Below are 24,001 nucleotides of genomic sequence, written 5' to 3'. Positions count from 1 at the left end.
GAATGGCTTTGAAAGCTTCCTGGCAAGCCTCTGACCCCACAAACGGAACTTCTTTCTTTTTGGGCATGCAGAGATGTTCACTTACTGGTGTGAACTTCTGTATGTATCAGGTACAATAAATGGCTAGCACCAAAAATTACTGCAGGTCAGATACGTTGGTGGCCGGGCTTGTTTGTAAGTGATGCCACTTTCTCCAGGTCTGGGGCCATTCCTTTGCAAAATTCATATTTTTCTTTATTGATGGTGAGATTTGCGGCTTTCCGTGCCATGCACCCCCTTTACAGTGTGTGTCATGCAGTTTCTGATCCTTCCCAAATACCAATACGTCATTGCTATAGTTCAGGCAGTTGGGAATGTGTTTGACATTCTATATTTCAGCCTGAAAGTTCTCGGTGGCGGAGGACACCCCAAAACTGAGCCGCTTGTAACCGAAAAGTCCCAGGTGAGTAACAAATGTTGTAATATATCTGGATTCCTCACTCCGCTCTAGCTTGTGGTGGCCCTTGTCAGGTCCAGCTTTGAGAAGATTTCGCCTCTGTTTAGCAAATTAATCATACCCCTGATTCTCAGAGCTTGAACCCTTTCCCTTGTGATTGTCTCGTTGAGCCTGAGCATGTCGACGCAGATCTGGATATCATCAGAGCCTTTCTTTGGAACCGGGACTATGGGTGAGACCCAGAGGGTGGGTCCTATCGCCGGTCAATGATGTCCTGTGCAAGTAGCTTGTGTAGCTCTTACTCCACCTTCAGCTGTATATTCACCGGTATGCATCAGTAGTGTTGTGCCATAGCGCGCACCTCTGGGTCAATGTGTAGTTTGATATGTCTATTCTTTAGTTTTCCCAGTCCTTTGAAAAGTTTGGGGAATAACTGCTCCATGTTCTCTGTCGCATCTATATACTTGTGTGCCTTGAACTGTGTGTCCAGACCTATATTAGGTGCGGGAGCCTTTTTTGTTGTGTTTTCGTGCCATGAGGAGATACAGGATGTGGATTAGTCTCATGTATAGAGCCTCCTTGAAGCTTAGATCGCATCCGCTGTCCACGGCTGCCTCTAGCACATGTATTGGTAGTGTCTTGACCTGCCCATTGTATTTGCTTTCAGCCATGAAGTACCCTTTATATGGCAGTGGTATCTTCGACCCGTAAGGGTAGATGTTCATTTCATCCATCTTGAGTGTGGGAGCATGTGGCATTTTGCTTTAGATTTCTTCACTAAGGATGTTGACAGTCACCCCTGGGTCCTCTAGAAACTGATGTTCTGATGAACAAAACGGACTAGCTTGAAGAGGAAGTAGAGCAACAGCTTTTGGATTTAGAGACCTATAAGGAGATTCAATTCAATCCAACAGAGACAATATGGACGTTAATCTGAGAAATCTTGGACGAAGCACTAGACAGAGGTGTCATCTCAGAGAAGACGAGCACATTTTTGGAGAGCATGTTCTATTTAGAGACCGAGCACGTACTAAATTACATCATCTCTCCATCCTCGTACAATACATCGATGATGTTTTTGGGATCTGGACGGGCCCCGCGGGAGAGTTGAGATTTTTTATGATGATGAACGACATGCATCCAAGGATTAAATTCACAACTGCAACCAGCACAATGGCTATCAACTTTTTGGATGTGGAAGTTTACAGTAAAGATAACCTCTTGTCCACTAGGATCTATGTATCATTGAGCCCGTTCCTTAGGTACAGGCGCAACATCTCTGAATGATATGATATGGCATTTGTAACGCGCCTATACACAAGTGTTTCAAGGCGCGACGAGGCGGGGGGGGGGGGACAAGGGGAGACAGACAACGATCCTACTAGGCCAGGTGTCATTCAGATCGCGCAAGTGCAAGGGTAGAGGGGAAGGGAAAAGTGCAGGGGGAAAGGGAGAGGGGAAAGTGCTAAGTGCAATACAGGGTTAGTAGAATACGAGATAAATAATAATAAGGAAAGTACAGTACAGGGTTAGTAGAATACAAGATAAATAATAAGGGCCAGATGAATACAGGACTCATGTGTTAACGTACGGAAGAAGTTTCATGAGAGAGGCTATAACACAACCCTCATATTTGACATTGCTGCAAAGGTGGAGACAATAGAAAGAGACACCATTTTAATGCCCAAAATCACCAAACAGGGAGAGGCATTGGTTTATGTGACAACTCATTCCATCCAGAGCCGTACAATCAAGAATATCATAAAGAAGAATTGGCCCATGCTTCAGATGGACCCACAATTGCAACCGTTATTTAGACAATCCCCTACCTTTGCCTATCGTAATAGCAAGGCACTGAGGAACAGTTTGGTGAAAGCTGAAATACCAACTATCAAAGCAGACAACAGCAAACATAAAGGGACAGAGCCTTGCCATAACTGCCATCACTGCAGTAACTTCATAACAGGCAACAGCATTACACATCCCCATTCTGGCAAAGCCATTCGGGTGAAGCACTCCTGTATATGTGACTCGATTTAACGTAGTCTATGCGCTAAAGTGCCCCTGCGGGTTCTACTATGTTTGCATAACAATGAGGAAAGCCAAAATACGATACACGGAGCATAAATCCAACATTCGTACAAAGAACTCTGTCACCCGTAGTGATGCACTTCATGGCAGCGAGACACACAATGGCCCAACTCAAATGCGTGATTTTAGAACAAATAAGGCTGGGGAGTAGGGGTGGGGACATATACAGAAGGTTAATGCAAAGGGAAGTTCTTTGGATAGATCTTTTGAACTCGATTTACCCCCGGGGTATGAACTGTAAATCTGATTTGATGTGCTTTGCATAACCAGTTACCTGAAAACGATACTGTTATATGAAAATAGTATGCAAAGGCTCCATTTGTATACGCTTTACTGTTTTGACCACAGATTTATTATTGAACACTGAGAAACCATTGGATGTTGTGATACATTTTTATTATATCAATTTACAGAATTATGGCCTGTTAATCTGTGATAAAATGTACAAGGGATTGAAACCAACGCGAGATTGTAAGGAAGTATCAAATCCTCCGAGGCCAATGCCACCTAAGATAGACAACTGGTGACATTTCCAACTGGAACCCTTGCCCGAATAACTGAGTTATTGCTAGGATAGCCTTGTGTAACTCCAGCACAGGGAGGGTAGCGTGACAAGATGGGGATTTATACTGGATCACAGAGAGCGGTGTGAGCTGTTTGGGGCAAAAGCTCAGACTCCATGAGTTCGGAGAGGGAACAAGTGCACAGCCACATATTTATGTTGTAACCACCGACCTTTAAGGTACTATATATTGTACTGTATTCTTCTTTTCAACATCAGGCAGGAATGGGGCACCCAGCCGAATGGATTCAGCGGTTTTGCCCCTTCTCCTGCCTTTGATTGACAGCCCGTTTCCACAAACGGATTTATGGGAACTAGCATCATCTGGGGTAGGCGCACCCAGTCAATCTGGGTTACTGCGCACCTCCTCTGCCCAATCATTATAATGTATATTAGACCCACGGGAGATATTGATCAACAAGTTATCCACAGAGGCGCTAGAAACATATGTACCAGGGTAATACCATTATGGTTACCCATGGCAACGCTTGTCGTCCCACACAAAGATGGCCAAATGTGCAATGCGGCACGACCGTGCATTAGCGATAGGGTCCTAGCAACCACCTATACAATCAGCTAAGGAACCGCGTGCTGTAGAAAAGGTCGGTGCTACACACACAACACAGGCGTATAGGTGAGTACAGTTACAGTTACATCATAGGTGGGGGAGCACATCAAGGCTGGCCTCTTACAACACGTTAACCGTGTGGACGCCAGAACTCCATGATTGTACTTTTGACCCCTTTTTAAACTATAAAACTACTGCAGTGGACCAGCATAGCTTTATCACAAGTTTAGCCACACATGCATGCTTTCAACAAAAGGGAACGCATAGTTAAGATTAAACAATATTGAACTCGGATAACTGAGCCTCCCGTCATCCCGATCCACCCTTTTCTTTCTCTTTAGAATACAGCGGTTTCTGCTGCATTTGACACGATTACGGACCTTACCTTACCCTGGACTGGCAAGCACCATTTAGGAAACAGCCGGGTGAGTAGAAACCCCTTACATCGGCTGGGTTATATACAGGAATGATTCAGACAAAAGGAGACTTACATCCCTGTTCTTATTATACAGGACCTTTGTTGATAGTTTGAATTTACTCAGAAGAAGACTGAAGGTCAATACCTTATTGCACATAGCATATTGAAACAGATATACTTTACAACAAGTTGACATTTTATTAAGGTTAGCTTTTTGTGTTACCCTGTAGGTGCACATGCAAGTCTCAAGTAATTGTTATCAGAATAAGGAACGATATGCTCCAAGGCCCTGAAGATGGATTTTTGAAGAATCCGAAATGCGTTGGCAATTATTATCAATAGTGGAGCCTATTAGGATGATTACAATTGTACTTACTTTTGAAAGCTCGATGTCTTTATACAATGTTGTGTGATTTTTATAACACAATTTATCGCTATTTGGCCTAAATATTTCTAGGCACATATTATGTTCTTACCATTAAATTTGATAATCACTTTTTCCTTTATGATTATTCTCATTAAGATTATGCTTTGAAAAATTCAATTAAGTCTGTAGGTTTTATTTTGACTGTGAGAAGTCTTCATTTACCATAAATGTATAAATATGATTGTCATTCCAGTTTCTACTGAGCACTGAATACCTTTCAAACTGATAACATTATAAACGTACCAGAGGGATCCAGCATTTTGGGCCTGGTCCTTGTACGTTTAGAAAACAACTTGGGATTTTAAGTCCCTTGGGAGTGCATGTAAGGGTTGCTGGTTGGCAACTGGTCTTGTTCGTCCACTAGAAACTCTACCAGCAATCTGTTTATTTGGAGCAACAAAGTGGGGCTGTATTCTTGGGCAGTAGGATTACCTAGTAGGTACAGGCACCCCTTTCCTCTGGGTTCTTATACTGCTTGGTGCTTGGAGCTGTGTCTTTTGCTTTATTCCTCTGCCGATGAGTAGCTGGAGGCACTGTCATAGTCAGATTGCTCCACCAGGTATCGAACATATTTCTTGGGTCTCCTCTGCAGCCACAAACTGTTTGTGTGATAGGAGGGCCATTCAGGTGTAGGCTTTCCATGATAGCGTCCCTCCTCCTTTCATTCTTTGTGTCGCCAATGTGAAGGCTTGTATAGCGCCAACGTCCCCACTGGGGGTGCGCTGGTTCTGTCTTTTGGTCGTGGTGGCCCTGCATTTTCTCCTCTCCCCTTCGCCTCCTGGCTGCGGGAAATGCGGCGTACAGCCTTGATATGGTTTTCCCCCCCACAGCTGCACATTGTTGACCCAGAGCTGTGGGAACTCATATCTGCATCGGTAGCAGAAAGGGTCATTGTCCTGTAGGTGCACTGAGGATGATACCACTTTGTGAATGACTTCCAATGATGGGGCAGACACATTAACGTTGCTCATGGCTTCAACTTGTACCTCCAGTGCTGTCAGATCTGGCTAAAGCAGGATCTCGTATAGCGACCTCCGTTTCTGAGGACGCCATTTGCGGAACAATGATTCCCATCCTGCAATGATTCGGATCGCAGGGTCTCCGCATTGGAGTAATTGTTGAAATTGCAATGCTACATACGGACGAGCAGCCGCATCACAAATGTATCCATGGACTCACCCTTGCTTTGTTTTGTCGTGTGGAACACGTGGCACTCATAGGCCACTTTGGTGTGCCGTGTCAAATACTCTGAGTGCGCCCCTTAGTCCAACATAGGAGTCTGTGGCATCCGCTGGGAGCTCATACACTATGGGCCTCAATACCTGCCTGGTTACCGCCGGACTCGTATTACCATTCTGCCTCCGTGATTCCCGGAATTACCGGGGCATTACAACCCCGGTTTTCCGGGAATCACGGAGGCGGAATGGTGTAAATCCCCATTCCCATTGAGTCCTATGGGATCATGGAAACACCGGCAGCATCTCGTAATGCTGCCGGTGTTTCCTAGTCCGCATGCATGCGGGAGGTGTTAAACCCGCCAGTTCAGACCTGGCGGGAACATCACCTCCCGCCTGCAGGGGTCGGACTCGGGCAGTCCGGAAACAACGGTGGCGGCGAGTTTACCACCACCGTTATTTCCGGACCGCCTGGGTCGTAATGAGGCCCAATGTCTCTCACGTTGGGCGAAAACAGACTGTGCTTCTTGTCATCAACTAAAGGGCCTATGGCCCTAATATAGACGTCAGTCTATGGCCCACCTGGTCCATCTGGGCCCTAGATTGCTGGTCTCCATAACATCAAAATCGTTGAGCAACTGCATTTCCTTTAACCGTGATGGTAGGCCTCCCTGTGGTGTAGCAGGTGGTGTAGTTGGTACCCCCCACGTCTGACATGATGAAGTGGTTGACCTCCACTTTTTGTACAGGTTAATGAACCTTGACTTTCTGCCTGAGCTACTATTGGAACAGTCTTCGCTTAGCTGCAGGTCTGCCTGGCCTGATTGCAGCTTTGTCCAGCTATGTGAGTGGCCTTTATCGTATCTTGCCGCTGCTGCTGGGGCCTCACACTCAATCACTGGATGGGGTTGGTGGTATAGTGGGCTCAATGCTTCCCATGGCTCCCTAGCCCACCGATTAGCCACACAGGTGCCTGTGAGCCACCCTTTTCCACTTCGTACCTCTGCCGCACTTGAAATTGCATCTCGCACTTCATCGAGTGCACGTGTGTACTCTGCTGTTCACAGCAGGTTCCTTCTGCAGACGCGTCCTCCCCCGCCCCCCCACCACCTCGCAGTTCATATGTGTGCTGCACTTTGCGCACGCACGGGTATCGACCTCTGTTCAGGCACAGCTTGCTGCTGGGATGTGAGCCGCTGCAGCGCTTGCGTGGCGCACCCCACTAGTGGCTGTCGAGTGGGTACTCCGCTTTCTCTTTGTCGCCAATATCGAGTCGGGTGCCGATACACTTGCCCGTACTAATACCCACATCCCCCACACTGCGGCACCATGCATAATAAGGCACGTACAATGGAGAGGAGTTCTTACACATCTTTACTCCTTCACGCTTAACCTTCTACAACCCCCCCCTTTCCACCCACACCGCTATCCGTGCTGTCCGACTCCCTCCCACCCCACATGACTAGAATCACGTGTCACTTGCGACATAACAGTACAGGGGTTTATTGCAGTGATACACACGGTTCATTGAGTTGAACTTTCTGGTTATAAATGGGTCTGCAATGATTATCACGTTACAGGTCCTATGTTTGAGATTGTTCCAAAGACTTGTTCATATGAAGTAACCTATCAAAAATTGTACCACAGTTACTTATCGGAGTATCATTTCCTTTTTGTTCTCACAACTGTGTTTTTCTCTGTTAGGTGCCATTCTACAACTTTCCATGAAGTACACTGAAAAGTACAACAACATTCCCCCAAGCGTTACTTTCAATACTGTTCCATTTCATCCAAATGGTAAGAGGAACTTCCTATCTAGGGTTATGGACTTGGAAATAATATGCAATAATACAGCCAAATATATATTTGAACAGATTAAATATATTGCAGCTAATCCGTCAGTACATTATGGTTATGTGCTTTGGGACGCAATTCACTTGCGGAGTAAAATGAACAAGCAGCAGGGCCTGCTCTACGCAGCAAGTTTGTGAAATTAGAAATTTGAATTTTATATATGCAAGTGATGCTTCTTTGGTGCATTTGTAAATTGTGTTATGTTTCATGGCATTTTTATTATTCCTTTCTGCACACCAAAGGTGCGACTTTTTCAACACCGCCATTAGGGTTATTGCCCAATTGATTGTAACTGTTACGTCCGCAAGTTGGAAACTAATTTAACAAATAACGTGAAACTTCCTTTGAAACTTATCTAGCCACATAGACCATTGAGCAGTGATCGAAGTACATGAAATGAAGTAGTGGAGCTATGTTCCCTGTTGGCCTGCCCCCACTCCCCACATTTTTCTCCATGGTGGCATTATTGTACCTGTGCGAACAACACGTGGTTTCAATTAAAGATTGCTTAAATTGAGGAACAATGTATTTTTTGGGCATTCTCTGCAGAGTTGACAGCTGGATTTCTAGATTTTTAGTCAACATCACTTTGCATGCTAGGACTTGTAGTTAGTTCCACTTTACTTTACATGTATGGCACTTCAAGTCACAGCAGGCAAAACCTGTTGACTAAAATAAATTCGGACTGGATATGTAAATGTTGGCATTTGTTATTGGTTTTTAGGTCCCCATACAGTATATTATCAGTGTGGCAGCACTTTGTGTTTGTAAGGACTGACGCTGTTTTTATTGGTTTAATTTCTGTATTTCAGTGACATATTTGCACAGCCTCCTGGTGCTCGGTGTCCTCATAGACTCGTCCAAATGAAGGTGTGGGAGCACAAGGATCCTTCCCTGCACAATCCCTCTTCATGTCACAGTCTGGAAGTTCAGGCCTCTGAATAGTCGAAAGATGCGTTTTTTTTCCCTACTATCCCTGTATGTCCTGCCAAATTGTATTCATATCAGGAACTCGTCATCATAGTGCAGGTTGGCGTATCCATGGAAAGTGTGCCTTCACATGCAAAGTGACCAGATGACTCGTGATGTAATGTCAGTCTGTTTCACAGTCAGCGGAGCTAGCTGCAGAGGTAGTGCAACCTGTTGCAGTCCACTCTGCTTGAGCTCCTGAGTCTGTCTACAGTTCCTGTACTTTGTAGGTGGACCCATAAATACTGCCTGAAGCCGCAGAGCTAGCTGCAGAGGTAGTGCAGTCTGTTGCAGTCCGCGGCAGGACTGACAGACTCCCCTACAATGGAGGCCTGCAGTGCTCAAATGACTTTTACATCCCCTGAGATTGCACTAGCTGTTGGTGATGATGAAGAGAGGAGATGTCTACGTAGCTCCCGGCAGGCTCACCCAAGACAAACTGTCTGCCCTGCCCGTCAAGTTCTGAGACCTCGCCTTCTATCGGCTCTGGCTCTCTGATGCAGAGGCTTTGTTACAGCAGGAGCCGTGCGTGGCGGCAAATTCAAATACTGCAATAAGTTTGTCTGAACTATTTGAAAAGGAGCGAGCAATCGAAATTGAACAGCGCCCTGCTTCCTCAATTGACGGCACTAATCCAAACCAGACAGAAAACAGCAGCTTGAAAGGAGTTAAAACCATTTCCAACCCTTCACCCACACCCCCCTTCCAGCTGGCGGTCAAAACGTACTCCAGAGGCCCCCCCTTATCGACTTAGTGATAACAGCCGCCCAGTGCTGCCCGCCGAAGGGCGGACAGTGAGGAAAATGGCTGCCGCGAGCCAAGGAGCTGCCAGCGTGAACCCTGAGGTGCCAAAGAAAGGGCTCAGCAGGGAAACGTTATCTATTAAAAGCCCTACCTTGGGGAGGTTGTTTGCACCTCACGCCCCTGCGACGCCGGGTCCGGCTGATCCTTCCTTGGGGTGCAGCGATCCGAGATCTACTCCGCCAGTGTGTGTGGTCCCAACGGCATCATCAGAGCCCGTTGCGATCGTGGCTTTAGTTCACGCCGCCCAGAACGAGGCTCTTCTTCCGCCTCGAGAAAGCATTGAGCAAAACAAAGACGGAAAGAACGTCTGACCGGACGTTGGTAGTGCAGGAAACAAGCACCTCCTAGTGGACTCTGACCGCGATGAACAAGCGCCCGAATCTCCCCAGTTGGAGTCAACTGCAGAGGGAGAAAAGGCACAATCAACATTAAAAATAAAAATAAAAATGTGGGCAGAAATAAACATTTTACACATCAAAAGAGAAAAGATGTGTTAATCTGCCAGCATGCAATCAAAAGAAAATGTCAGAAAAATCCCTTTCTAAATCATCTATATCTAATTCCTTAAAAGACTACTTCTCCAGACAAGGGAAAAGAAAATACAACGTTCTTGAAGAACTAACAGACGCAGAGATTTTGGATGCCATAATGGATCCTTCTTCCGTGCCAAAAGCACGCAAAACCTCCTTTACCCCTAGCAAAGGCATCACACATGAAACTGCGCCCCTTCTAGAAGTCTTCCCGGCACTACCGACTTGTCTCCTAAATGAACCCAAAATGAAGTTTTCTGTCACAAATGGCGCATCTGGACCAACTGCTGAAGCAGCACAGGCGTCTTCTGAGCAGGCCCCTCCAAGCACTCTTTCTGTACCGGTTACAGCGCCTACTAAACAGCCGTTGCAAACAAATAACTTTAAGCTGACGTCTTTGATTAAAGTGCCAACATCGAGCCTCTCCCCGAAGGCGCCTACAACTGAGGAATTCATCCACCCTCCAGTTCAAGAGGAACTCGGTCAAGGATCCTTTGTGCCACATAAAGCTCAAACTCCAGCAGAGCCTACGTCCCCCTATTTGGGCTGGGACCATCATTCTCCAAAGAAGTTGCTACCTCCTCAGCAGTCCCTTGACCCTGCTCAATTTACACCTCGGCGAAAAAGCAGAGCAGGAGGAATTTCATTTGTAGCAACAAAAGAAACACCAACAAAGAAGCCTCACATGATAACAATAATGTCAGCCATCACAATAGCTCTAGCGCTTTTCGGAAAATTGTATGAGGCCCTGAATGACACATTGAAAGATCAAACCACCCTAATTGCTATGAGGCACACCAAACTGACTTTTCGAATGGATTGTGTTCTCCCACGTATTCCTCATCTTGTGATAATTCGTTATCTCCAGCTTCGCTGCTTCGGAAAAAAAAAGTCTCGGCGGAGGGCGCTGTGCTCGAGGTCGTGGCGTCGATTGTCCCTCGACGGACTCCGTACTCTGTCGACGTCACCAATGGTATAAATAGCTCGAGTCGCGCCCGTTGCTTCAGTTCCGTTTTTCCGATCGCTTCGCTATCGAGAACGGCGCGCTTCTATTTTCTGTGAAGAAAATGTCATCTTCAACTCCTTCGACACCCAAGACGGGGTTCAAGAAGTGTGTAGATTGTGGATCTAAAATGTCGATCACCGATCCCCACCGGATTTGTCTCTGGTGTCTCGGTTCCAGTCACCGAACCGACGACTGCGGGTCCTGTCAATCCATGACCGAGAAAGCTCTTCGTAAGAGGAGAGGTAAACTGTCGGTGGGGAGGGAAACCTCTAAGAAGGCTATGTCAAAAAGACATAAGAAAGCGACTGATTCGAAGGAATCGGATCGCCATAAGCACTCAAAGAGATCTCGATCTAGGAGTAGATCGAGACACTCTTCTTCATCATCTAAAAAAATGAAGAGGAGACATAGATCTCCCTCATCATCATCTTCTTCTTCAGAGTCGACCGAAGAAATTCAGTGTCCGACTAAATCGGATTCTCCCAGTAAGTGGGAAGAATTCCACAAAAAGATGATGGAGGTTTTCGAGAACGCGGCCCGACCCCCTCGAAAGACCCTTGAAAAAGCCATACCCCTAAAGTCGCTCCATTGGACGACAAAGGGAAGTCCAAGACTACCATGGCAAAGACCGGTAGCGTTGAGGAATCTGAAAGAACTCGAGTCGACGTAAATCCGTCGAAGACTCTTCGAGAGTCGAGCACTTCTCCAGTGGCATGCAAAAAACACAAGTCGAAGACTTCGACGACTTTGTCGATGCCCTCGGCGTCGATAATTTCGACTCCAAAACCAAAAACATCCTCGACGCCAGTATCGAAGTCTTCGAAGTCTTCGAAGATCCCTTTGACAATTTTGAAAGATTTATCAATTCCTTCGACGCAGATAGTAGAGGAAGAAAGGAGATTCACTCCATTGCCCAGATCAGACTTTTTCAAGTCTGTCAGCAATTTATGAACAATCTGCTTCAGAAGAGGACGAAGTTACTCCTCTTGGAGTTTCTTATGGTACAAGACAAGTTCCTAAGGAACTTATTGATCAGGAATCTAGAATGAGAGACCTGAGTGATACTCTACATTCTGCCAGTGGAATTGACACATCCCCAGAATTAGAGTTCGCCAGCCCTGATCCTGCAGAGCATGCAGATGCTGGGTACAGGGGTCTTATGACCAGGGTAATTGAGTATATGGGTTGGGGTAATACTTCACCCATTTTTGAACAAGATGACATGACGGATATAATCGTCAAGGGACCTCAAAGATCCTGTTTTCCCTTTCCACAAGGCCCTTCAAAGGACTGTGGAGAAAAATTGGGGGAAACTAGAGAGTATTGCTGCTGCAGATAGCACTTTTCCAAAAAAATATAGACCAGCTGGAACGGACCCTGAATATTTGAATAAGCATCTGACTCCAGAGAGTATAGTCATTCAGGCAGCATCCACTTCAAAACAAACTGCTTATCCAACTATCCCTCCAGATAGAGATGATAAAAAAGTTGATGCCTGGGCACGTAAAGTTTTCACGTCAGGCAGTATGGCACTTAAGTCGGCAAATGTCACCTGTACCCTAGCCAGGTTTACTCATACCCTGTGGGACTGTATTTCAGTGGCGGCTGATCATATTCCGGAAGGCGAGGAAAGGGAAGGCTTCCTGAATATAGTTAAAGACGGGAAGGAGGCAATGGGGCAATGTCTCCAGTTTGGACTGGATACTGCTGATAGTATCAGCAGATCCATGGCTGCAAGCGTTGTGCTACGCAGATTTGCGTGGTTGAGGAAGTCGGGGTTTGCACCAGACGTGCAAGCTAGACTCCTCAACATGCCCTTTGATGGCTCGAGGCTGTAACGCTCACCTGATTCCCGCAGAGGCGCCGGTCTTGACTGGGTGAATGCCGTATCTTCAAAGGTGATGTGTAACACACGGTTGGCTCTTTGGGCTGGACCTCTGTGCACTGTATGTCTGACTTGAAGAGTAAGATGTCTGCAGATAGAAAATATGGGATTAATGAACTGGGGTTATTGGGTGCCTCTCTCCTCTTCCCTTTCTCTTCTCCTGTAGAACCCCAAAGGTTAACGCCCTCACCTTAGGTAAGTGAACGCCGAGCTCTCCATCTGCCTCGGGGCAGGGTGCCGTAACCAGTTTCTTCACTGGATAAGGGTGCAGGCCTCTTGACCTCAGAGGACTGCTGTCCGTCGTTAACTGCACGAACGGTAAGTTCTGGGCACTTCAAATGTCTTAAAAGTCTTTTGTAATGATATCCCTTGTTTTGCAGGGTTCCGGCGATGGCGGATAGCGGGCTGATGAGAGTTGAGGATCGAACCCGCGTGAGGAATAGAAGCGCCTGGAAGCACGTAAGTAAGCGCTTGTAGCCTGCTTCACGATGCGCACTAACTGTCCCTTTTATCTTGCAGGTACAAGTTCGGAGCTTTAGAGAAGCTGAAGGGTGCTGGAATACCCACTGGATTCGGCGTGGGAAGGAGTAATGGCACGTGAGTAATAAAGTTGCCCAATGTCTTTAAACGCACCTTCTTTTGTCTTTCAGATGCGGGATGCAGCGCCAAAGGCCTCCGGAGCGTGCGAAGAGCTGGTAAGCTTTTGTCTTTCAGATGCCGGAATGCAGTGCAAAGACCTCCGGAGCATGCGAAGAGTAGGTAAGCCTTTGTCTTTCAGATGCCGGAATGCAGCGCGAGGCGTTGGTGACAGCCGATGGACCAGGTAAGAGATGCGCTGCCACTGAAGACCGTAGTGCTAACCTGTTCTTTCTTTGTCTTTACAGGTGCTGCTGAAGACTGGATTCCAGGATGGTAAGCCTTTGTTCCCTTAGGCCCAGGATCAGAAGCAGAAGACACGATGAGCGTTCTGCTGCAGAGAAGATTCATCCATCGGGTGTGGTTTAAATAGCCTCCTGTAGTGCTTAGGTGTCTCCTTCCACAGCCACGCCTAGGTAAGAAAAGAGTTCCTGCTTTCCAGAAGAGTTCCAGTGTTCTGAACCTAGGGAGTGGCTCCTGCCCCACCCAACAGGAAAAGTAGTCCCAAACAGAAGAGGATCAGGGGTTCAACTGGCAGGTAAGTAAGCAGCATGGTCTGCTGCAGGTAAGTCCACCCAAGCATTATGAGCCCGGCGCTTCCAGCGCTGGGACTGGGCACCTTTATGAGCCTGGTGCCACTGGCGCCAGGACAGGGTCCAAAAGGTCCCAATTGGGACTGGCTGGCACTCGGAACCGGGGTTATGGGTCTGCTTCCAAGGGAGTCGGGCAAGTCCTGATCTTTTGGAAGCAGAGATCATGACAGAGGCTCTTTGGCAGAAAGGCTGATGAAAGCCTAGAAAAACTTCAGACCTCGAAAGCAGCAGCTAAATCACTTAGCGCCTCTTTGCGCCAGCCTCTAAAACCCTATTCCGGCTCATCTTCCTGGAGGGGTTGTTCTTTTCGATACTACTCCTCTTTTGGTAGAGGAAGAGGACAGGCTTCTCAAAAGGGCAAAAGAAACTTCCCTCGTGGAGCACGAGGAAGAGGTGCAAAATCAGCCTCAGGAGCGGCATCTGTACCCTCAGCCACTCCTGCAGCCGCCTCCAAATCCCTCTGAGACCTTGTTGCACAAAACACCAGTGGGAGGCAGGATCTCTCAGCATCTGAAGGAATGGTGGGGCATTACCTCAGATGCTTGGGCACTGGAAACAGTAGCCCAAGGTTACTGCCTCCCCTTCCAAAAAAGGCCTCAGAATCATCCACCGGGAGCCAACTCTGCAAAAATTCCAGATCCGCTCCTGTTGCAGGAAATTTTAACCCTGCTAGAGAAAGGTGCCATAGAACTGGTACCTGTAGCGGAGAGGAACAGGGGTTGGTACTCCCCATATTTTCTCATCCCAAAAAAGGACGGAGGACTGAGACCCATCTTGGACTTGAGAAACTTGAACAAGTTCCTCAAGAAGGACAAGTTCAAGATGGTGACTCTTTCTCAGATCCTTCAGGCTCTCCAACTCCAAGATTGGTTGGTATCATTGGACCTTCAGGATGCTTACTTTCATGTGCCAATTCATCCAAAGCACAGAAAGTACCTGAGGTTCGCGATTGGCAATTCTCATTATCAATTTCGAGTTCTGCCATTCGGGTTGACCTCCGACCCGAGGGTTTTCACCAAACTGTTGGCGGTTGTGGCAGCAAGTCTCAGGAGAGGGGGCATTCACATCTACCCCTACCTGGACGATTGGTTGATCAGAGCAAGTTCTCCAGAACAAGCTCAGGAACATCTTTCGATCACCTGCCACTTCCTCCACAAATTGGGCTTCTCCCTCAATTTCAAGAAGTCCCACATGATACCATCCCAGAAGCTCCAGTTTATCGGAGCAGTCTTGGACACTTCCTCGGGAAAAGCCTCGCCTCCCGAGGTGAGAGCTCTCCACATCCAGCAGATGGTAACAAAATTCCAGAATGCCCAACGTCTACCGGCCTTCAATTTTCTCAGGTTGTTTGGCCTCATGGCATCCTGCATTTTCCTAGTACCAGAGGCCAGGTTGAGAATGAGATCCCTTCAGTGGGCGCTCAGAACTCAGTGGTCCCAGTTCTCAGGGAATATGTCGGATCTTCTGCAAGTCCCGAGTGCAGTTGCTCAGGATCTTCTATAGTGGGCTTGCAACCACAACATTCTCAAGGGAGAGTCTTTTTGGCAACCATGGCCGGAGATAACAGTAGTGACGGACGCCTCACTCACTGGGTGGGGAGCGCACACCAACGATCTGACAATCAGCGGTCGTTGGTCTCCATCGGAGTCCAAACTACACATCAACCTTTTGGAGCTGAGGGCAATCAGACTAGCTCTGAAGGCCTTTCTGTCCTCTGCACAGGGAAAGAATGTCCTGATAATGACGGACAACACAGTGGCCATGTACTACCTCAACAAAAGAGGAGGAGTAGGGTCACTACCACTGTGCAGAGAGGCAATGCAGCTATGGTTCTGGGCAATACGAGAAGGAATCTCTCTATTGGCAATTCACCTAGCTGGAGAGAAGAACACGGCGGCAGACGCTCTGAGCAGGCAGAGCACGGTCTCTCACGAATGGGAGATAGCTTAGGAAGTCCTTCTGGAGATCTTCGCACTTTGGGGAACCCCTCAAATGGATCTGTTCGCCACCGCGATCAACCGGAAGTGCGATCAGAACTGCTCAAGGGAATTTCCTCAAAGAGGAGCTCTGGGAGACGCATTCGTAGTGGAGCGGAAGTTTCCACTGCTGAACGCGTTTCCCCCAGGCCCCTTGATTCCTCAAGTAATCAGGATGTTGAGAAAGTTCAGGAAAACCATGATCCTAATTGCCCCGGATTGGGCCAGGAGGACGTGGTACCCGGACCTTCTGGACATGTCCATCTGCCCTCCAATACGTCTTCCACATAGAGAGGATCTTCTCTCGCAAGAGGAAGGTCGGGTTCTCCATCCAGAGGTCAAGACACTCAACCTTCACGCATGCTATCTGAGAGGTTGAGATACAAAGATTGGGATCTTCCGGATGACGTAATGGAAATCTTGCTTTCGGCCAGAAGACCAGCAACAAAATCTTTGTACTGATGTTGCTGGAACAGGTTTAGTAACTGGTGCAAAGACAAGGATGTGGACCCTTTTCAGTGTGGCACCCCAATGGTGCTTTCTTTTCTATTACATCTAGCTAATCTGGGGGTCCAGATAGGAACCATCGAAGGATACCTTGCTGCGCTGTCCATTTTCAAGCACTCCTCGGAAGAGGTTTCATATTTCAAAATACCGTTAATCATTCAATTCTTAAAAGGGCTTACTAATGTATACCCTCCAGTACCTTTTCATGTACCAATTTGGGATTTAAATTTAGTACTAAAATTCTTGACTGGCATACCTTTTGAGCCTCTGCATTCATGTCCATTGAGGCTTTTAACTCTAAAAACTGTCCTTCTTGTGGCCCTATCATCAGCCCGCAGGGTTAGTGAACTTCAGGCTCTCTCATGCATACCACCATATACTATTTTTTATAAGGATAAGGTAGTCCTTAAAGTTAAACCTTTGTTCTTACCAAAAGTAGTCTCGGACTTCCATTTGTCACAAAAAATAGTACTACCAACTTTTTATCCTCCTCCTCATCTGGGCAAGGAAGAGGAGAGATTACATAGACTAGATCCCAAGAGGGCTCTTAGTTTTTACATCTCAAGGATGGCTAAACTGAGACAAGATGACCAACTATTTGTGGGTTATACTGGTCATAAATTAGGATTATCTGTAACAAAACAGACCATTTCCCGCTGGATCATATTAGCCATAGTTGAATGCTACAGATTAGCGGGAAAAGAACCTCCAGATGGGCTTCGTGCCCATTCCACAAGGGGAATGGCTACTTCTGCGGCTCTAAAGAGGAGTCCCGGCAGCAGATATTTGTGCAGCTGCAACCTGGAAAACAATGCATACTTATTGTTTGGATACTGCCTCCTCTAATGAGGGTTTATTTGCCAAGGCAGTTCTGCATTCTGTCCACGAAAACTGAAATTAGTACTCCCGCCTCCAAAATTGCTACTGCTAACGGAGCCTATCACAAGATGAGGAATACGTGGGAGGACACAATCCATTCGAAGAACAAGTTACTTACCAACTGTAATGTTCTTTCGACTGGATGTTCCTCCCACGTATTCCTAATCGACCCTCCGATCCTACCCCACAGTACAGTTTACGTTTTCTTACACTTTCCTCTCACAAAGAATGTATCGGTCATGGGGCACGCCTGGGTGTTCCTCCTATATGTTTCATCGAAAAAACAGAACTGAAGCAACGGGCGCGGCTCGAGCTATTTATACCATTGGTGACGTCGACAGAGTACGGAGTCCGCCGAGGGACAATCGACACCACGACCTCGAGCACAGCGCCCTCGGCCGAGAACATTTTTTGCCGAAGCAGCGAAGCTGGAGATAATGAATTATCACAAGATGAGGAAAATGTGGGAGGAACATCCAGTCGAAAGAACGTTACAGTTGGTAAGTAACTTGTTCATCTTGAAGGGTATAGAACAGCTAAAGAAAAGGCAGACAGAGAGCACCATGAAAAAACACTGGTCATCCCAACTTCTAGCTTACCTATTACAACTGAATCTCTCTCTGCAGGCATTTCCACCAAAGAGTCCGCAGACTCAGGAACACAAACTGATCCCAAATTGTCCATAGAAAAGTCTCACAAATCCTCACAGCCAGGGGTTGATTTTCGTCTCCCTACGGCAAACATTTTCAATAAAAAAAAAAAACAGCATAACAAGGAAAGTACGGAAGAACCACGACTTTTCAGATTTGCGGGAAACCCACAAGGGTCCCAAAAGTCCCAAAATCATCAAGAGGAGAGCAAAGGAGGAGCTCGCCAAAATCCAGTCCAAGCAGACCAACTCCCCATTGTCATTGGAACTCCAATAAAAAAAGACCTGAACTCAAAGAAGGCACTAGTATTTAAGAAACCGTCAGAAGTGACTCACTGAACAAAGGGAGGAGGTGAGAATTCTGACAACAACGCGGTGCCCCAATGAAAAAGATTATCGAGAAACATGAGGCGTGTCCACCACCTCAATTTGCCTTCCCAACAACACAGAGGCCCTCGCAGCATTCTGACCAAATGGCGGAAAATAATTTCATGAACATCACGCTACATTGAACGCCGCAGAGTGCTGACCAGGGGAAAGCCTCGACAAGAAAAACAGATGTCGACCTGAAAAAGGCCAGCTTTCTGGTCTCCAAAAAACACAGGCACAACAGCGACTACATACCGCAATCTCCTTTTGAGGGAAACATTAGATCACCAAGAGGCCAGCACTTCTTTAAAAACAAGCACCTATGGCAAAGTCGACACTGCAACAGAGTTGACTCAACCCGAATAGAAAGAGGAAAGCAAATGGGCGTCCGCCACACAGAACGACTGACAGGAGATAATCGCTCACAGAAGCTAAGAAGCCCTAATAGAGCAATCAACAATCACTCTTCTTACCCTCACCACCTACATCCAGTTTGTAGGGGTGAACGGTTAGCAGGAAAGGATGCCACGGCTAGAAACCTCCGGGACCGGCAGCCCCCGCCGACAAAAATCTTCAAGCTGGTACAGATTCCGAGGAACTCTGAAGCACTAACTTTAAACTGTGGGATGGTTTTGAAAGTTCTGAGAAACATCAGCGAATTCAAAAAGCTGAAGACAGATGACCTCATCCTAGTAGAACCATACCATAAAGCACAGAAGGCAAAGGCTCATCTCCACACAAGAGCCACGGCTCTGGGGCCTCTGATCAAAGGAGGAGTGGAAGACCTTCTCTAAAGAGGTTATTATCTTACGGAACTGTAAGGGAACGCACAGGAGTCTCCAGTAAAAAATGTGGGCAGCCTCCCCCTGGCTAAGGGGCTGCACTACAGGTCAAAAATAGAGGCCAATAACAGGAGCAGCACTTGGGTCCTAAAATCTTATTTGAGCGATTTGCTTAAACATAACAACGACGTTACTGCAAACGGCTTTTCAAAGCCAGCAGACTCCAAGAAAGTAGCGAGGCTTCTAAGAAAAAGCCTGGTAAGGCAAATGTCTGATCATCTACCAAACGAAGGCAGCCCGCTCTCAGAATCCTCAACTCAGATTATGGGACAGAGACCAACAGACAAGGTCCACCACAAATTTTCAACGCTGGCATTTTCAACAACTTTAAATACTTCCTCAACATTTGCTCTGATTAAACAGCTGTGGGCTTGGCTCCCGAAAACCATGACAAAAACCTCAGACAAATGGCAACTAACACCATCCCGCAAAAGCAAGATGTTCACCACAGAAGTCCCTAAGCGAGGAGGATCCAACATCGTAGGAAACTCAGTGACTATCCCTTTAAAAATGGCGCTGTGGAACACCAGCGGACACAGCCATCTGACAAAAGCGGGAGACATACATTTTGGGGACTACGACATCTTAACCTTCCAAGAAACCTGGCTTCTTGATGCACCATCTATGGACGGATTTGCCATAGTTGCCACACCAGCAATCAAAGGCCATTTGGGCCGTCCGCCAGCAGGCCTTTTAGTGGCGGTTCGTTCAGGCAGTGGACTCTATTAAAAAATGTCTCTCGTTCACTCGGAGCCATTTATCAGTTATATTGAAGTGGGAGCGCCCCATTTCTCCATCCGGAATCATCGCGACATCTTGGCTCATCATAATCACAACATACTGGAATTCTCAGACTATCACAGACAAGAAGTTTCTAAGCACCATAGAAACGGAAATTGATGGAATCTATGCTGGTTCGGAAGCGGCACTTATAGTAAGTCGAGATCTAAACGCCAAGTGCCCGAGACTGCAAATAACTTCTGAACCAATGCGACCAAAAACTTTACTGGATTCGCGCGGACAACAATGGCAAAAGCTTATGGACTTCAGAAACTTGCACAATATTGAGCAGGCTTTCCCATCAGCTGACCAAATTCCAACATGGAAAAGAGGTGCTCAAAAGGCTACAATTGACTACATCTTTGCCTCGGAAGCCATGCTCAATTTGATAACATCATTTGAGATTATACGATCTGAAGCTAGCGACCACAACATCCTCAAAATAATATGGCTTACACAGATCCCTATCAGACTGAAGATGTCTGAAGTTGCCGAACCTACAAACCAAGGAAACTGTCTGAGATTAATGATCGAAAGAATAGAAGAATTTACAGCAAATTACGCAAGCCAACTTTTCACAAAAGAGCGGGGGACCGCCCAGCAAATCGACTATCAAAACGACACGTTCAAAGCAAACACCACTCCACCAGTACGACAAACTGCTGGTGGTTAAACGTGGAACCATTAGGAAACTAAAGAGACAGGCAGCAAAATCCAACTCAGATCTTCTGCAGAGAAAACTTCAAGAAGAACTAAAGAAGTATAAATCCAGGCTGAGATTCTATCGAGGATCGCTCTACCAGCAAGACTCCGAGGAGAAGCTGAGGAAACTGTCAGGAAGAAATTCTCGAGACTTCTGGTCATTGGTTAAAGCGGTTGATCGAACACCGGAGCTCATATTGTCAAACAATGTGCCTGAAGAAAGATGGAAGTCCTACTTTACCGTCTTATTTCAATTTCCTGCTCAAACAACCAGCTCTCTAGCAAACTATCAGAAAACAGACTGGGAAGACTTTTCAAACAAGGACAACATCGAAGAGGCCATAAGGAAACTCAAACCTTCCAGAGCCCCGGGTCCAGACAGGGTTACAAATGTTGACTTATCATCCCGCGGAATGGGCATCTTTAATCAGTCTGGTGTTTAAAGAATGCTGCCAGTCAAGGTCCATTCCAAGGTCCTGGACCTCATCCGTGTTAGTTCCGAACTTTTAAAAGGGAGACCGGTCTGATCATTGCAACTATCGCCCAATAGCCCTGCTGGATACGATTGGGAAGATCTACGGATCCCTTCTCCTGAGAGGTTTTCAACAATGGGCAAAAACCTCCTTGAGCGCCAATCCCTTTCAAGCAGGGTTCATGAAAAACTCTGGTACCACGGTCAACATCATGATGCTAAGCATCATAAAAAATAAGATCATGACATGAAAAACAAGGGTGTTCCTAGCCTTTATAGATCTCACCCAGGCTTTCGACCAGATCGCTAGAGCGATGTTGTGATCAAAACTGGAAAAAGGGAACTGCCCAAAGCAAATCCTAGAGCCAATCAAAGCTCTCCATTCCTCGACCTCAATGAGAGTGAAGCTAAATCAAAAAGGCTTCCTGTCCGACGAAATACTTACACGCAGAGTGGTAAAACAGGTATGCCCCCTCGTGCCGGCATTGTTCATCTCTTTCGTGGGTGACTACAAAGAGAGCAGTATCATCAGAGCCTTTCCCCCTAAAATAGGGGAGACAGCGGTGTCCCGTTTACTATACGCGGATGACATCATCCTCTTAGACCAGACTTCGATCGGTCTTCAGAGGCAACTGAACAACTTAGGATCCTATATATCTAAGAACAATCTCGAGATAAATAAAGAAAAAACAAAGATAATGATCTTAGAAAAACCATCATAGAAAAAAACAAAGACACCTCGCTGGAACCTCGAAAGCATTCACTTCAAAGTGATGAGGGACTTCAAGTATTTGGGCGTAATGGTGGACAGCTCAAAATGCAAAGCAACAATGCAGATCCACTTATGGGAGAAGACGCTTGCGTAATGGACAGAAGATATGGTCGCTTCTCCGTGATACCAGTCTTAAAGTTCTACAAGGCTAAAGTCGTCCCTTGCCTGGTACACGGAGGTGCAGCCATGCCTACAATTCCCTCTGGCATATGGCAAAAATTGGAAGGCCATTTTTGGCGTAAGGTCCTGCAATTTCTAAACTCGACTTCTGTTGCAGCAATCAGGAGAAAACTGGGTCTCCTATCCTTGAAAGCAGCGATTGAAGCAAGCGAAATGGCATTGTTCAGGAAAGTGATTACACCAGAATCCCCATCTCTCTACAAAATAATAAACAATAAACAAAATAATAAACAATGAAATGAAGGGCAGTGGATGTAAGATGCTAACAACATGGCCAGAAAAGAAAAGGTCCCAACTAGAATATATTGCATGCTCAGAAGAAGATCTGGTGCAGAATCCAACAAAAGTAAAGCGGAAAATGGATCAGGCGGACTGGATTGAAACACAAGAAATAGCCGAGAAAAACAGGCTACTCGGCCATCTTCCCCTGCAGACCAAAAATCTACATACAATCGACCAAATTGTCAAAAGGTTCCCAGACAATTCGCTGAGACACTTTTTCCTAAGGGCTCGCTTAAACTTCCCACCAACGAAATCTGCGCCCTGAGAGTCTTATCTCCAAACAACTCATGTCGACTCTGCAAGGACGTGTCTGCAATCGAATCAGTTTGGCATCTTTTGATGACCTGCCCGAGGACCCAGAAACTCAGAAAAGCTTACCTTGGGCCCTTACTGGATCCATGCATTTTACGAGAAGTGGTATGGTGGAGTCGCCTAGTAAGTGGTGATAAAACTTCTTGGTCAATAGCCACGGCAAAAATCCTGAAAGCGGCTCTGGCTGAATGCACTAAAATTGGACCGCTTCCAGCCTCTTTGTGACTAAAGAAGATAAGGGGACAAAGTAGAACTAAACAAGACCTAAATTAAACAAGAAAGAAACAAACAAGAAACAGGAACAAGAAATATGAAAGAAGATGCGCAAACAACTCAAATCCCAATTTTTGTAAAATCATTAAAGTGATAAAACAAAAAACACACAAAAAAAGTCAGTCTTGTGCGTTCCATCCATCAAACCAATGTATTCTGGGTGTTGTAGGCTCGTTGAACTTCGGTGCACAAACTGCATTAAACAGCCCGTTATGTCCCCATGCTCAAGACACCAGTCACCCTGCAACAAATGTCTGTTAACGAAACGTATCATTTTCAAATCACTTTTTGCAGGTTTAATCGTAATTCTATCTTGCTGCAGCAGACCCTAATGCATACAGTGTTCTGCACTAAAATACTAGCTAGTATTTAGTATTTTAGTGTGGAAGACAGGCCCTCGTTATTGGCACCAAATACATGGGAAGATTATGGCTCTGCCTCTGCAGAGCAATGAAAGGCAGGCTGGCCGCTGATAAGGTCCAGTGTCACTGTTCTTTTAACTTTGCATTCAGCGGGAAAGTGCTGTCAACTCGACAGCGTGTCCCAGCTGAATACAAAGTCAAAAGAACAAATGGAACATGTATTTAGTATTTGGTGCCAATAACAAGGCGAGGGCCTGTCTTCCACACTACATTACTAAGTATTTCAGTGCGGAACACAGGCCCTCATTAATGGCACCAATGGGGAGATTATGGCTCTACCTCTGCAGAGCAACGAAAGGCAGGCTGAAGGTGACAGTCCGTGACGTCCCACACGCAGTAAAAATACGGTCGGAAGAGAGTGACGGTAGAGTGGACTTCACTGAACAGTCCACTGAACCCTCCCTCCCTCCCTCTCTCCCGCCCAGTAGTACTGTCCACTGGCCTCTCCGCCTCCTCCACCATTACACACCTGCAACTCCTCGACGTAAAAAAAGAAGGCTCAGCTGGCGGCTCAGCAGCTGCTACATGGGTGTTTAGTCAGAGAGTAGTACTGTGATTGGTTTCCCGTCCTCCGTAAAATCCTATACTTTTATTTTAAAAAGAAACAGAACCGCTCTGGAGCGGTTTCTT

At 46.5% G+C, this 24,001-nt stretch overlaps 1 protein-coding gene across 3 annotated transcripts in view; it reads left to right on the top strand.

Annotated features, from left to right (window-relative positions):
• Positions 1–24,001, top strand: part of UBE2U (ubiquitin conjugating enzyme E2 U) — a 727,435-nt gene that overhangs the window by 209,525 nt on the left and 493,909 nt on the right. The window contains exons 3-4 of one of the 3 annotated variants that reach the window (XM_069641995.1): positions 3,999–4,082; positions 7,382–7,474. The exons of 1 other annotated variant lie outside the window; for it this stretch is intronic. In XM_069641995.1, coding sequence (XP_069498096.1) covers positions 7,402–7,474 — 73 coding nt within the window. In that variant the 5' untranslated portion in view covers positions 3,999–4,082; positions 7,382–7,401. The remainder of the gene's footprint in view (positions 1–3,998; positions 4,083–7,381; positions 7,475–24,001) is intronic. One more of the 3 variants, XM_069641992.1, reaches the window with a different exon arrangement.

Source organism: Ambystoma mexicanum, chromosome 1q (assembly GCF_040938575.1).
Source record: "Ambystoma mexicanum isolate Mex_15411 chromosome 1q, UKY_AmexF1_1, whole genome shotgun sequence".
Classification (NCBI taxonomy): Eukaryota; Metazoa; Chordata; class Amphibia; order Caudata; family Ambystomatidae; genus Ambystoma; species Ambystoma mexicanum.
Note: the sequence above shows the minus strand (reverse complement) of the source record. Positions and strands in the feature narration are given on the sequence as shown.